Consider the following 13,790-nt stretch of genomic DNA (forward strand, 5'->3'; position numbering starts at 1 on the left):
TAAAATATAATGAACTTCAAAAATGTACACAAATCAGGGATCACGGGTGGCCAAGAGGTCAGGCGTTGCTACAGTTCGGCAAATGACGCGGGTTTGAATCCTCAATTTAATATTCTCAAAATCTCTCAAAATCTCATCGGTCACTCTTTTAAAATGTCGCCGGTAAATAAACAGCTTAACTTTTATTCACGTAAGATCACGAAGAGGCATCACGATATAATTTCACGAGTTTCGCGTCACGCCGTGATCCTGATACGATACCGTCTAATTCAAATTGCCGTGAATAAATTCAGAATTGGCGTTATAAAGGTTATCGCGATTCAAGGACTTGAACGCCTAGCCAATCAAAGCGCAATCATGGAAACAATTCCGATCTTATCCCAATTGAACAAGGTTTGAAGTTGTATGACTGTCTAACTATGCATCTCTGCACACGTTGGATATCTGCTGCGCTTGAACGTTAACCATCAATAAATGTTCAAGATATGTTTTGAACCATAAATCATAACAGCTAAAGCTCGGAATCGTCTGCATACAGATTTTTCCATCGCACTGTTGAATTTGTCTGCATTCTGTAAATTCTAAAATGTTGTGATCGATTAGCATATTTTGACACGTATATTGGATAGTAATTTGTGATTTGATCTGCTTTGGTTCAAGATTTCCTTATATCCTTGTGCATAACGGTTACTAATCGCGGAAAATCTTTGTGAATCCTTATAAGTTTTGCTTGTAAATGTAAATAGATTAAATGATAATTGATTGCTTTATTATATTATTGCAATATTATCTCTGCTTCTCTCTCCTGTCGATTAGCAAAATGTTTATCTCGAGTTAATATAAAACATAATATCTATGTACGTTATGCCTATATAAACCGTAGTTAATAATTAAGCAAGATATTTAAAGAGTATATACACGATACATAAAAAGACTAAGATTTTTTTTCAAAGTATAACTAATCTAAAAAATTTTTCTCTTAATGATTTATTGATTTATATTTATGTATATTTATTTATACTCTAAAACATATACATGAAATCAAATATAAACAAAGGCTATTGATGGGAGTTAGTGCGCTGTTAGTGTGCTGAAAGCGATGTCCCCTTTTGGAGGAAATTACACCTCCTTCATATGCGTATATTTCCCGATGTAATATGACTCGATACAATTATACCTAGCTGTTCGTGTGACGTTTATATCCTGAAGAATCCGCGAAGATGACTTTTATTGTTAACATATGGAAATTATACATATAATAATTTAATTAAACGAAAAGATTAAAAAAATGCGACATGGCCCCGGTCTTGGATGGCCCAGGTATGAACAAGAAAATAAGATCAATATAAAGTTCATTAGCTAATAGTAAAAGTGATGTTCACTTCCGTAGGCAAATAGTTACTTTTTATTGATTACCTTCTAACTTCTGGTCAATATACTTTCACTTATAAGAGCAATGATAGAAATGAAATTGTAAACCGTATCGTGTTATAATTTCTGACCCTCATTGTAACACAGTTGACTATTAGATTGTTTATAGTTAACTTATTTGAATTTAAATTGATTAGGATTTAGTTGATTAAATGTTGATTAGATCTTGAAGATTGTTTATAGAAATTATGTTGTTAGTCGAGTGTACTTCACATTTTTTAAATTCATTTCTGTATACCACTGTAAAAAATTATTTAACTGCAGCAGTGGTTATTCAATTCTAAAAAATGGTAATTAAATAGTTGCAATATGCATTCACAATAATTAAGAAAACAAATTCCCAATCAAAAAGCATCACTGAAGCAAATCCCGGAATGAAACTCTTACGACGAAAATGAGATACGCCGCAGTTCGCGAGAAAACAATTTCACTTGCCAACAAAAGCCCACATCCTAAAATTCGACATAAGAGATCCATATCTATTATAACATAATGCACTCAATCAGAGTGTGAGAAAATCGTATTTGTTGAGCTAACAAGTCGTTGACCGCAAGATGTCCGCCTCGGGTAGAGAAATTGATTCTGGTTAAGAGTTCTCATTAGACACCTCGCTGACCTTTGCTTTAATTACCTAGAAGTATTGTTTACCGAAAGTGAAATTGTTAGGTCGCATTACATAAGTGAAGGTCGTATACATGACTCGTGTGACCCAAAACAGCTAATGTTGAAGTTCAAAACAATTAAATGGACTGGTACCTTTCGAATTCCTAATATGTGATGTCAATTATGGTTGAAGAATCGAATATTGTTCTTCGTTTTTGAACGAGACTAATGCTTCCTGTACGAAATCGTTTATTTTTCTGTTTTATCCGAAATGGAAAGATGTTGTACATAATGTGGCGAAGGAAATCTAAGTCTCATCAAATTCTTTTTTCAAATCGTATAGGGTTTATTAAATCTTGGCCTTCTAGGTTTTATGTTTCGATTCTACGTCCCATAAGTATTTGCTTCAAGCATTTGCCAATCTGTGAAATACATATGCCCCATGCTTTTAAAGTTTAAAAGGCTAATTTAAAGTCAAGGGCTTTTTAAAGCCTATTAAAAATGCACAATGTTTCATATAAGATGATAAATCATGAAATTGTCACAACAGGTAAAAAATTCACCAATTGACGACGCATTTTATTAAATGACATATCAAATTAATGATTTGTTTCGATATCATTTTATAAGTGGATATAAACTGAAAAATTAACTATGAATCAGTTAGTTAGCAGTTAGAAAAATAGTCATTAAAATCATACTCCTTTGCAGGATGAAACCAATTACGATTCCGCGATAAGTTCTTTCATTGTTACATACATATGAGATTATACAGCTGATTGGCACAATGTTTTTAATCTTGGAAGGCTAACTAGGTAATATTAAATGATGAGTCATTCTAACTATAGTGCTGCAATAATGAATACAAAGTACTCTGGTGACTTTATTTTCAGGATATTACGATACTGTTATCGCTGGTTATATACTATACTAGTTATTAGATTCGGGTGCATTTTATGGATTGTTAATAACTTTTTTAAATTTATAACTATTTGCAAAAAAATAAAATTCTAAATGAGGCAATGTATGGGAGAACGATAATTGTTGAATTAAATTTTCCAAATGTATTGTTTTCTTTTATACGAAAAAAAGAATTATCTTTTATACGAAAAAAAGAATTATCTTTTATACGAAAACAGACCCAAGGTTTACCAGCACAGCCCTTTTCTGTAGGTTTTCCGGGTAAAAAACTATCCTATGTCCTTAGTCGGGTCTCAAACAATCTCTTTAGCGAACTTTACTGGATCGGTTCAGGCGTCAAGAAGACAGATAGACAGAGTTACTCACACATGTATAATCTTAGTATATATAAATTATGTGTCACTTTGTTTGTTCGCGATGGACTCCAAAACTGCTTTACTGATTAAATCAAATTCGCACATGTGCAGTTTGATCAAATTTAATGGTAGGATTGTTTATATTATTTCAAGTACGACAAATGACTAACCGGGCGGAGCCGGGGCGTGCAGCTAGTATATGTATGTATAAAACCCATAATATGTCGCTGTACACTTTACACTAACCAGAATCTACTCCACATGTCTATTCCATGCATTATCGCTTCAATCAACATCTTCGTTACATAAAAGCCAGTAACGAGATCCGACGTATTTTTACACGCAGTCCAAAACTGTTATTCATACCGTATTTAATTAATTTAACTTAACAATAATCATGCGTTTAATTAATACGTGTCAGTGAACTAGCTATAATTCATTTGACGCCTCTGAATCTTCACTTATAATTAATGGTTTGTACTTGAAGACGGCGCCTAATAATGTGTTTATGACTTATTACGTACCTACGTAACGAACAACCCACTTGGAATATGAATAACGTGGAATCAGTTACACATATATACATATTCATAAATGCATAACTGTATTGCGATTTAATAAATTTGATATAGCTGAAATGTCCGAATTCAAATAATTCATTATATATAAGTTACCTTGATATTCGATACAAAGTCACAATTCGTGGTTTTCATTAAATTATAAACAGAATAATGGTATTCGCTTAAATCAAACAAGAAAATTCTACGATCACGAGTAAAATATGATTGTTACTATTAGAAAAACTATGGGGTTATTTTGTACTGATAGCCCTAATTTATTACGAATTACAACCCTCATGTTACGTCGCGATTGCCATATTTCCATGTGAATGCTATTACTAAGTACTATTTAACTTTAACAAGACAAGTTCTAGACTTCGTAAATTAAAATTCGAAAAGTTTGATATTCCCGCGTGCACGCCAATTACGAGCGTTTTCAATTTTCTAAACAAATGTAGTTTCGTAGAAATTTCTGGAAATTGCAAATCGGGAATGTTTGGGTATGAAAATCTCTGTTTTGCTATCCTTAATGTTTTTATATTACCTTGCTGTTGTTGTTTGAGGGAACTTTAAATATGAAAGAAAAATACGAGACTTTCTGTTCACGTATATTCTAAATTAAACCTGAGAAGTAAGTAAAATATTGTAATATAGTGAAGAATCTTTTTACATTTTTTTGTTTTCAACAAAATATTCACGTTCCTTCATGTAAATAGGAATATTCTGTTACCACCGCGACTTGCAATTTTATCGGCGACAATCAAATAAAGACGGTGTGATTCAAAGAGTTTTTGCTAAGGTCGCACATACGAAATGTTTCGCAAATATTAAGGCACCCTGGGATTTTTGTCACACTCGATGGACGTGATCCGATTATTGTTATTTTACGAAATTCAACACGGTCGCTGTTAAATGTAAAAGTAAACAATTGCAATCGTGTTACAATACTTCTCGAAATAAACAATAAATAATGCATTAAGAGGAATATCAAGACATGTCCTAGACATACAAAGTTTCGTAAACAAAGATACATTATTAAATTAAACGTATTATTAACCGAGAATACAATTACGTTTAAACGTTCAATTCTGTATGCCACTGTCATCAAGTATTATTTACAAAACTTGGCGAAAGAATTAATGATGCAATCGAATCATTAATTCATTACACGATTAACACGTGAACAACTATTGATCGCGGGCGTATCATTAATGTAGTTAATCATTATATGATCAAAGTGACCGACTCGTGCCTTGACTCAAATTTGCAATCATTGCACTTTTGACTTTATTTACAACGCAGCAACGATAAATGATTTATGAGCATACAAAGAGATTTTAATGTTAATATAGAAACTGTTCACCTAACATAATGCAATGCTTTACTAGTAAATTCAGTGTTTTGTGTCAATTGTTGTGAACGGAATACAAAGCTAATGTTCTAAACGCACTAATCCATCCATTACTAAATCTTAAAGTAGTTTTTTATGCGTAGCTAATAAATAGATATAAATTGTTTTTTATAGACATAAATTGTGAAAAAAAAAGATTTTTTATAAATATTGCAAATTCGAAGCATGCGTTTCCAGCTAGTCTGTTTAAAACATTTTTTGTCACACGTGCACTGATGTCAAATCAACAAAAACGCATTTGCATGACCGTACCCAGTAGTCACATTAAACAGATTTATTATAATAAAAACATCAATACTGAACGTACCGCAGGGAAAAGTTTTAGTACTGAATTTACCATAAACGTCGAATAGTGAAATGAGTCAGGCGGTTATAATAAATTGTTTTTTCGCAAGGCCCATAAATTGCGGCGTTTAAGCCCCCCACGTGGTTCATTATGAATATTGGTCAAGTACATTACGTTCGTTGATGTAAGCCATCTTTTGATTGGGACTTTTCAAGAGCCTCGATTGGTAGTTCATGTAGAACTGCTTATAGAATAATTGCATGATTTATAGCGTACTTACTTGAATTCATTATCTATAATTATTTTATTAACGCCCATATAAGAGGCTAGGAAGCATTAATTTAACAAAAATTATCAATTTTAAGTCCGTTTACTTTATAAATTTAATTTTAAAGTTTACAATAATTAAATACGGATTTAAAAACGTATTTTTTTAATAAATATATATAAAAATAGATGATACTTGGTGCTAATTCCTTCCGCACGGTTCGTATCGAGACTTTTGGTAAATTTTCTCATAAAAAGTTATGGAATTAAAGGGTCGTTACATTGAAATCGATAATATTACGTAACCTATGGTTACACATAACCTATGATACGTGTCTGAAATAACAGAAATAATACATCGACCATTTTATACCACACGCAAAACGCAGTGACGCAGCTGATAATCAGATTGAAGTCAAAGTGCTCTCTATCACTTAATCATACACGAGACCTTGTTGCACTTAGCCTGCATTCCTCAACCCACACACACGTGGGATAACATAATCAGATATGTGCACAATCCAGCCAGTATTCGGCGCCTTTACGCCCACTACGATAGTCATCTAGGTGCAAATTATAGACCGTTTAATCCATCGCAACTGTTCGAGACTGCATTAGCATAGACTTGCCATAATTTTTTAGGGCTAGGTGCTAATTGTTGGATTTTCGAGCTGATGATTGCGACATTATTCTCGGTGTTGAAATAACTGTAAGTTAATAAGTTTTGTGAATGATCACAATGGTGGATGAATTCATATTTTTATTTATATAGCATCTATTATCATATAGTATTGCTCCATTGCGTTTATGGTATAAAGTGAGTATTATTTACGAAATATTAACACTTATTATGAATTTTGCATTTTTGCATTTATGTTAATGAAAAATTTCAGGCAACATTTCATTCCATATAGACGCTGTAAAAATGTGTTGAAATAATAGATATCTTTGATTAAGATTAAATATTTTCCTTAATGTTTTGTAAAAACCATCTAGTATTCTAGTGTGACTACACTTAAATACATGTACAATTCAAATATTGCATACCCAGTCTAATTGAGTAATTTTATTCAAGACATGCCGTAAAAACAGTTTTAACGGTAATATTTAGATAAAACATATAAAATGCAAATTTGGCGGATGTTCTTCATGACGAGGTTCAGTAACGGTATAGTAGATAAGAGCTCGTAAAATAACCCATAATAGTATTTATAAAGTATTGTTTTCAACGATCACGTTTTGGTCATAATAATAATCAATGCAATGATACTTTGTACGTACTTATTGAAATACTAGCTGCGCCCCGCGGTTTTACCCGCGCAAGGCCGTATCCCGTAGGAATATCGGGATAAAAAGTTGCTTATATGTTATTCCAGTTGTCCGGCTGTCTTCGTACCAAATTTCATTGCAAATTATATTAACTAATACCCCAACATACTCTTTTCTCTCCTCTTTTAATATAATATTGCATTTTAAAAATCTCTTGCGTCACCTATCCGAATAAGCGCTATACGATTTGTAATCAATGAATTGGAAGCAGTAGAATCCAATAGCAAGTCAAAAGTAATAAACCCTTTAAAAATAAATACTTTATTTCTAGGTTTTTTTTCATGTCTTGTCACTATGAAGAGCATGACACAATTCAGTGATAGATTTTTCTATACAAATAAGTACATTTTACTGGACTGGGATTATTTTTTTCTATCACTGTACCAAGGAGGCTATGCCTTTTCCAAGTAAATGTAACATAAATTACTCTGATCTTGAAACCGATGCACAAATTAATCTATTCAAGGATACCCAATCTCAGGTCCCTAGATCACCCAACTGCAAAGGCAATTAGTCACACCATGTCAAGTGTTTTAGCGTACTCAACCTAAATTAGAATCTATCCTAAATTGTTTCGTAAGATCCCAAATCATCGAATGAACAACATAGTTACATAGTTTTGTATTTATTTACTAGCTGTACGCCTCGGCTTGGCCTATGGTACATATAGTCTATAGCTTTCCTCAATAAATGGGTTATCTAACACTGAAAGATTTTTTCAAATCGGACCAATAGTTTCTGAGATTAGTGCGTTCGAACAAACAAACAAATAAACTCTTCAGCTTTAAAATATTAGTATAGATGATAGTTGTTACAAAAATGACATTTTTCTTATAAAGTCTCTATCATTACATATTAAAGTAATGAAGTTTTTTTTTACTTTTAACATGAAATCAGAGATTCAATTAGGAAATGTTATTTTTATATAAGCTTGCATTAACAAATAAACAGAGCGGTTGTTAGCTCATCCTGGTCACGGCTAATTAGGTCTAGACAAGACTGAAAGCTAACACTACTCTCAACGTAATAGCCGTTCTCATATTTCGTTTTACATTCAAATTACCATTCAGTCGCTTTTTGAACTAGATAAATGTAGGTTTTGTAAACTATCTGACGACTCTTTTGCGTATGAAGCCATAAAGGTACTCGTAGATAAGTTAAGCTTAATGAATGTAAGAGTTTGATGACTTACATAAATCTGGTACAATCGGAAATTACGTATTGGATATGTATAGAAAATAAGAATTTAATTTGTTAAAACTGATAACTACAACTATAAATTGTCACATATTGATATAAAAATATCGACTATAACTCGAAAATCATACATCAGCACACATCGCAAAGCGCGGCGAACTAAATAATATTTCACGTCAGGCGAATGGCGGCAATGGCAAACAATGGCGAAATGTTTTCCCTCCAAATAATATGAACGTAAATCTGCGTGCAGTTGTCGAACGGGGATAATCTCTTAATCACTGCATACACATCTGCATTAATCGAGTTCAATGTCCCGTTTTATCTACTATTGAACCTAATAATACGAGTACTGTAGCTGTAAGTTATAAGATGTATGCGATTCTATAGCGCTATTCATTCAGAATTTTTTAGTGGCTTATTTTTCATATCGAAATAAATATTCGGATCCCTTTTGTCGATTGAGTGTCGATTATGTATTTCAAAATTAATCAGATTATCTAAGATGATAGTTATTGGGCTAGTTCAATATTAATATTTATATCGTTCCGATTTATCCATTTACAAAAGTTTCTTTACAATAATTGGTATCATATAAACTTTATAACAACAAAAACTAGAAGAAAGCAAATTCGAATCCATGACACAAGCTATACATAAATCTTCTACAAACTCTATTCTTACAATCCGTTTCTCAAAGTTGTTTACTAGTTCCCATCTTAGTCAGCGGCCAGCGCCGATTCGCTTCGCTGGATTTGACAAAACCCGAACTTAAACTAGTCCATATTTGGCTTGACTCCAAATCCACCGGCAGTGCATGTGCATTGTAAACGTAATTTATGGCAACAACTAATTCCAGTGACCCTTGTATATGTGGAATGAGATTAAATTGCAAGCATAACGTTCAAAGCGGTTTCATTAACATTTATTGATTTTATGAAATGTCATCGCTAATTTTGTGGTCGTTTAAGTATTCGAATAAATAGTGGAATAAAGTTAAGATTTTATGTTGATAGCCGCGTTTGGCGATGTGCCAAAAATTGTTGAGAAACTCAATTGTAGACGATATATTATGATCACTGAGCTTCAGTGATATAGTATAATCCTTATTTAAGAAGTTCACAAGTATGGTAATAAAAACGTTCCTTCGTATAAAATATTACTATAATATTGGTGGATCTAATACAGTGGATTATTGCCATACATTTTGACGAAATCTATATTGTAAAAAGACAGTTAAAATAATATGTTTTTTCTTGTTTTAGGTGACATCGAGGACTGTATAGTGACGCCGGCATATCAAGGGCAGTTCACTCCCTTACCTGAAGCGCTGTGTGATTGCATTATGGACTTAACCTCTCAGGTAATAAAGCCCATGTTAGATCGCTAGCAGGGTACTCTGTGTTTAATTCGTATAAATGGGATTGTAACAGTAAATGTTATTAATGAGCAGTACATTTTGGTACAGTAAAAATTCTGTTTAATCTGACGTAGTCAACATTGAACTGACTTTGACGTAATTAGTTATTGTATCATTGGTGAATTAAATAAAATACATATTTTATGAGATTGAATTAAATCTTCTGAACAATTTAAAAAACCTCTACATTGTGCTAGATTTATTAATACTCCGTACTTTGAAATATTAATATTTATTCTTTTTAAATACACCTTTTACATTTATTTAGCGTTCTCACATTGAGGTTGGTATATTATAAAAAACATTTGTCTACAGTTCACACATATCTTTAATTTAAGTGTCAGTCATAAACATTAATGCATTATATTTATTGAATTAATATGTCAAATTTATTAATCGTCATCATAGTCAAATACGTCTGCCACAAGAAGACTTTTGAAAATAACTAGTACATTTCTTAATACTATCTACAACTTTATGATGAAAAACGCTTTACTTAGCGCCATTTTAACGAAGGCTACTCCTCACTGATTAAACCCATTCACTTCCAAACTTCCGTTTTTAAACACCGATTCGTCCATGACCCGTACCAATCTTAAAATATACTGACTTTATACCGAAATGGTGTTTAACCATTAGCTTGGTTATTAAGGGCGGCTCGATAAACCTGAATTTTGCATATCATTGGACATGTTCCGTTGGTCGTGCCTAATACCGGAATGATGACTATTGGCCAAGAAATGTAAAGAATAATAAAAATAAACCCGTTTGCAGAATCCGTACCTGCACACTGCATATGAGTCTTTAAGGGTGAATCTCAAATTTAGTTTGAACATAATGATATTTAATTTTTAGCTTCATAGCATTGGAATGCTTTACAAATGAGAAATTTTAAAAGAATGGAAAACATTTTGATCACGAGGCGGGATTCGAACCCGCGTTTTTTGCCAAACCGTAGCAACGCCTAGCCTCTCGGCCACCCGTGATCCCGCCACAGTGATCGAATTTCTTCTAATCTTTCGGTTTTATGTGCCTAAGGGGCACGATATTATTGCAGATTAATATCACTTTACTTTTCATACGTAAATAGTCAAGTTAAGTATAGCTTCTCTCACCTTCTATTCATTCAAACCTTTTATTAAAAAAAATATAAAAGTTGTTTTATAATTTGAATGTACGAGTAGATTGCGGACAAACTAATATTAAATAATAAAGAGTAAGTAATACATATTTGATTTTATCAATTAATTATAAATGATAAATAATTTGCAAATTAAAAAGCATTATAACCGCTTTCGCTTATATTTTGTGTCCGAAAATTCCTACCTCGGACGTTTCGCGGGCCATCTTTAAATATCTTAACGATGATGTAAACTTGAGCTTATAGTATTTTATACAACACGGTCTAAAAGTGTTATTAAATATTCTATCTTTCAAATTTAGGAGTGAATTATTCTTGATTTCATATAAACCGCAGGGAACGGGAACTAAGCGGGAAAAATCTGGATCTTATTATTTCTTTTTTTGACTATGCGGCAAAGCCACAGGCGGAAATCTAGATTTTTTTTTTTATGTCATAATGGGCAACTGAGCTGGTGGTTCGCCTGATGGTAAACGATCACCACCGCCCATGAACATTCGCAGAGGCTTAGACCTCTGAAAATACGCTGCCCGCTTTTAAGGGATAAGGGATAAGGAGAGGATTGATGACTGGAAAGAAGGAATGGACTGGGAAGGGCTAGGAGAAGGAAATAGGCCTCCGGATATAAATAAATTAGATATAAATATTATATATATATATTAGATATAAATAAATGTAATCTAAAAATTGTAATACTTGCATATTGTAGCTTGTTGGAAAACGCAAACTAGAAATATTCAAAGTAACCAATATACTGCACGTGACAATATGTCAATTTTGTAACATTTCGCAACAATTGTCACAATAGAATGCAGTCTATCACACTAGCTCTTATTTCAATGTGGGCAGGCACAAGCCGTTTAAAGTGTACGATTTAAATTAAATATTTAATGTCTTCGTATTACGCTTTTTGTGTTGTAGGTCAGATGTGGGTTTTACACGCTTGGCAGGATGGAAATAAAAGTTATGTAAGGAAAAATACATAAAATTGCCCAATTTAGTGTTTTTATTTGGAAATATCAAAATATACAGATTACAGTTTATTTTAAAAATAACTGTCATTGAAGTAACGATGCTTTGTATGTATTACATTTTTTAAATAGTATCCTTCCTATCCGATACGATCCACTTTGAAAAGTCTTATTTATTTATTTATTTATTCTTTATTGCACTTAATTAACATTAAAGAAAAAGACAAATAAAACTTACATCTAAGTACAATGGGCGGGCGGTCGCTTAGAGCGATTACTTCCAGACAACCTCGGGTACAATAGAGGACTATTATAATAATAATAAAAGTCGTTTTATATATAAACAAATTCTTAATGCAAGTTAAGTACTTCTCGCAGTTTTTTTGCAATTCCTTTTTACCAATTAAATCCTATCTATCCGACACGATACCGATACGACTTTCGAGTGTCGCGTAATCTAAATACTTCAATAAATTAACACTTGCCATACTATAACAAGTAAATCACAACCGGTATAGCGGGACACAATTTAGTTGCTGTCTCGATATCGTTACATTAAATATGCGATCTATCTACGCACCTTTCCCTGGCATTCGACGCACTTTATCATGGTTTAAAACAACACTTGAAGGCCGTTTATAAAATATGGGCTTTGAGAAATCTTGTAGTCTGGTGGTCTCTCTTAGGCGGTTTACTGTAGACTGTTTATTAGAGAACACGATTATGTTGACGTAGTTTCATCGTTGATTGGATGTTCATTAGTATACTTGTTTTTATTTACTATCACCTAGCTGCGCCCTGCGGTTTCACCCACGTAAGTCATACACGCGTAAGAATATCGGGATAAAAGTTGCCAATATATTTTTCCAGTCGTCCAGCTATCTATGTACCAAATTTCACGTTCTGCATATTGTTACTCTTTTACGCAAAAACTACTGAATCGATTGCAATGAAATTTGGTACGTAGACAGCTGGACAATTGGGATAACATATAGGCAACTTTTTATCCTCATATTCCTACGGATACGGACTTACGCGGGTGAAACCGCGTGGCGCAGCTAGTATTTGTATAATTTAATAGGTTTTTTACTCTCGAATTATACAAGGATAACTTCATATAAGTATTATTTAAATGTTAAACAATGAATCAATTTTCGCGAGTCCAATTACTTGAAAATGTTCTGAAAGATCGTTACGACACTATTGATAACAAGATCTGTTTCAAGTATGCAGATATATTCTGTCCTTAGCATAAAACGATTTTATTACAACGAGAAAACAATCGATTTAATCTCTATTCTTGTTTCGAAGAATTCTAGGCTTGGGAATAATTTTATGTTATTGTATACGGCATACTTCAATTAAATGTAACGGTTTAAATTGGTTTCTTGGCCTTGCCTTTATGTACTTATGAAATTTTCCATTTAAAAGAGGGGTACATGAGATCTCATTGTAGTGCTTGCAACTGTAAGTATAAATAGATAAAGTTTAGGATCCCATCTCGTGTTTTTTGATATGATTTTCACCAATACGTACCATTCATACATATCACATACATTATTTTTTTAACCATACTTTATATTGTATTTGACTTAAGTCATTTCGAAATTTCGGAAATCTCAGCACACAATTTTTGTTCGAGTTGCATTTGAGTCAATTTCTATATTTTGTTACCTTATTTTCTTTATCTTTTTTTTATATTCAAAGAGTCTTTTCCTATTAGGTGGGATTTAAAAATTCTATCCTTTAAATTTAATTTTTAGTTTTATAGCATTTAAATGCTTTATAAATGAGAAATTTTGAAAGAATAGAAAAATTAGATCACGAGGCAGGATTCGAACCTGCGTTTCTTGCCTAACCGTAGCAACGCCTAGCCTCTCGGCCACCCGTGATCCCG

The 13,790-nt window shown here is 32.6% G+C and overlaps 1 protein-coding gene across 2 annotated transcripts in view; it reads left to right on the forward strand.

Moving 5' to 3' along the window:
• LOC119831497 (serine/threonine-protein kinase DDB_G0283821) overlaps positions 1–13,790 on the forward strand; it is a 134,055-nt gene that overhangs the window by 97,278 nt on the left and 22,987 nt on the right. For both annotated transcript variants that reach the window (XM_038354887.1, XM_038354888.1), the window contains exon 4: positions 9,627–9,724. In XM_038354887.1, coding sequence (XP_038210815.1) covers positions 9,627–9,724 — 98 coding nt within the window. The remainder of the gene's footprint in view (positions 1–9,626; positions 9,725–13,790) is intronic.

Source organism: Zerene cesonia, chromosome 13, assembly GCF_012273895.1.
Source record: "Zerene cesonia ecotype Mississippi chromosome 13, Zerene_cesonia_1.1, whole genome shotgun sequence".
NCBI classification, from domain to species: Eukaryota; Metazoa; Arthropoda; class Insecta; order Lepidoptera; family Pieridae; genus Zerene; species Zerene cesonia.